We start from the raw sequence: 2,311 nt of genomic DNA on the forward strand, positions 1-2,311 counted from the left end.
AATTGTGGTTTTATATGCAAAGTGATGAATATGATGTTTTCCAAGGAAGAAACTTGACTCACATAGGAAAAAACGAATACTAGACTACCTCTCATTAGCCTTTGATCCAGCAGTGATGGATAGTAGAATAGTAACAAAACAAAATCTCCTTGTTTTAATCACTTGTTCATTCACAATAACATTTTCAATATTCCTGACTTTCTGCAGGTTTACATGGGAGTCTCATTTAATATTCCTGTTCTTTTATGAAATACCTAGTATTAAGCGAGCGTGTGTATTTGAGTGCCATTAAATTGTTTCAGGCCTACAATTTTGTAGCTTACTGTAATTAAAGTAATATTAATGAGAACACTTTCGTAGCACTGGGGGTAAAAAGGAAAGAATAATGTTCTCATGGCACACTGTAGCACTTTCTAAATCCTAAATGGTAAGAGTGATAATGTCAACGAAGTTGATGATATGCATCATTTGGTGTGCGTTGATGAACAATTCTGTACTGGGACTGTGGCTGGGGACCGCACACTGCAGACTGGGCAGGAGTGGACTCTCGAGTTGCATCCTGGCAAAGTGTCTTTTTCAAGTAAAAGACGTAGAAAATAGGTTCTTTTTTCCCCTTATTTCTTGTCACTATTACATCATCAATTGTACTTTCGTAGACAAATGCACTTGGATTATTTAGTGTTTCCCTGTGAATTTTTAGAAAAAGTAGAAATTTTAGAAATTATTGTTACATTATTACAATTTAGTGTTGATGAGGATCACAGTTAACATAAAGGGAAACTTTATTTCAGGATTCGGAGAGTTAAAAATAAGTTCCATTCGTTCAAACGAGAGATAACGTTCTTAATGCCTGATACAGTAAGCGTAAGTTTAGGAAATGTAGCCAATCTCTTGTTTGTGGACAGGCAATATAAGCAGTTATTACATTAAGTTTGTTCTGTCACCAACAAGGAGATACAATACAGACCATACTAATTATAAAAAGTTTGTGAGATATATTTTGGAAACATGGAGTTGTAATGTTAAGATGGGAGAAACTCAGAACAGTGAATGAGTTTTGCGTAATTTTTAAAATGACGCACTGAAAACATGGATTCCCAAATCACATTTTTCGCTTAAATTAACAATCTGAGTTTTCAAACGTTTTCACTGATACCACACAGTTGACTGGTGCATCTGTCTGTATGTAGGCACCTGAACCTAAAGCCAGGCAACACATATGAAAACCCAAGACTGGCATGTGTCCCAGAAGAAAAACTAGAAACAGCTAATAGATTCATCAGAACTCGCAACAGCTGCAATTCAAAGGAGAAGGTGTTCATGAATCCTTCAGGAAGCTTGTGAACATCTTTTGCTTGTATTCGATTTTTTTGTTTGCTTGTTTGAGGGGGTTTTATTAATTTCTGCCACTGAATTAAAATTTTGTTTAGCAATCATTATGTGGATGACACTAGATGCTGTCATTTGCTTCCGAATGACTGTATGACATATTTACCACAGCATCGTCAGATTTAGAATATTGAGAATTGGAGTTGTGGGATGTTGATGGAAGAGTAGATGAAGAATTCTTGGATTTTGTTCTCAACTCTGTATTCTTCTTTGAACTTTAAATATTTTAAACATTTTTCTTTAGTTGGAGAGTTGCTTATTAAGTGGATAAATCACCTTGAGTTTTTATAATTAGCCGTCTTTCTTTGGCGTTGCCTAATATGGCAGAGCTTATATTCTTTTTCTTTTGGCTTTTTTAGGTATGAATACAAGCAAGAGTGAGACAGTGAAAGAGCATCCATTAAAACCCTCTAGAAGATCTATGCCATGCCTAGCCCAGAGCCAAACACATCCTCAGAGTCTGAGCAAGCATTCATCATTTCTGCAGCCAAATCGTGTGCAGCCACAGCCCCGGCCTCAGCCTCTAAGTGCAGGGACATCTACAGCTACAGTGGACGTAGTGTCAGAACGAGGTAGGAGGTTTTTCTCTTCCAGGAGCTTGTTCTAACACTAGGAATGGAAGGGATCTATGGGAACGTCATTTGAAGTCCTGTGGTGTCTTAGACACAATTTTTTAGCATCTTTCATTAAAATATTGGGGTATCTGCTAAGCTTTGATTTGTTTAGATATCTATGGTTTGTTGGAGAAATCTTTTTGCACAAAACAGCTAGAAGAACCACAGTACCGAGTTCTTGAGTGAATCTCTAAAATGTTTCAAGTGAGGCTTAAACTAATTTTTATTTTATTTTTCTGAATTACAAGATTATTTCCTTCTCACTGGAAACAAGACAAGAAAGTGCTCCTGTATGCTGGGGAAGAGCG

General features: G+C 36.6%; 1 protein-coding gene across 1 annotated transcript in view; it reads left to right on the forward strand.

Annotated features, from left to right (window-relative positions):
- Window positions 1-1,750: 1,750 nt before the first annotated feature.
- The window catches only part of LOC104080524 (anoctamin-3-like), a gene marked incomplete at its 3' end in the record, with an annotated part of 48,309 nt that continues 47,748 nt past the window's right edge, over window positions 1,751-2,311 (forward strand). Inside the window, 1 exon segment of the mRNA XM_009582945.1 lies at window positions 1,751-1,961. Coding sequence (XP_009581240.1) covers window positions 1,751-1,961 — 211 coding nt within the window.

The sequence above is a fragment of the Fulmarus glacialis genome, unplaced genomic scaffold, assembly GCF_000690835.1.
Source record: "Fulmarus glacialis isolate BGI_N327 unplaced genomic scaffold, ASM69083v1 scaffold13110, whole genome shotgun sequence".
Taxonomy (NCBI): Eukaryota; Metazoa; Chordata; class Aves; order Procellariiformes; family Procellariidae; genus Fulmarus; species Fulmarus glacialis.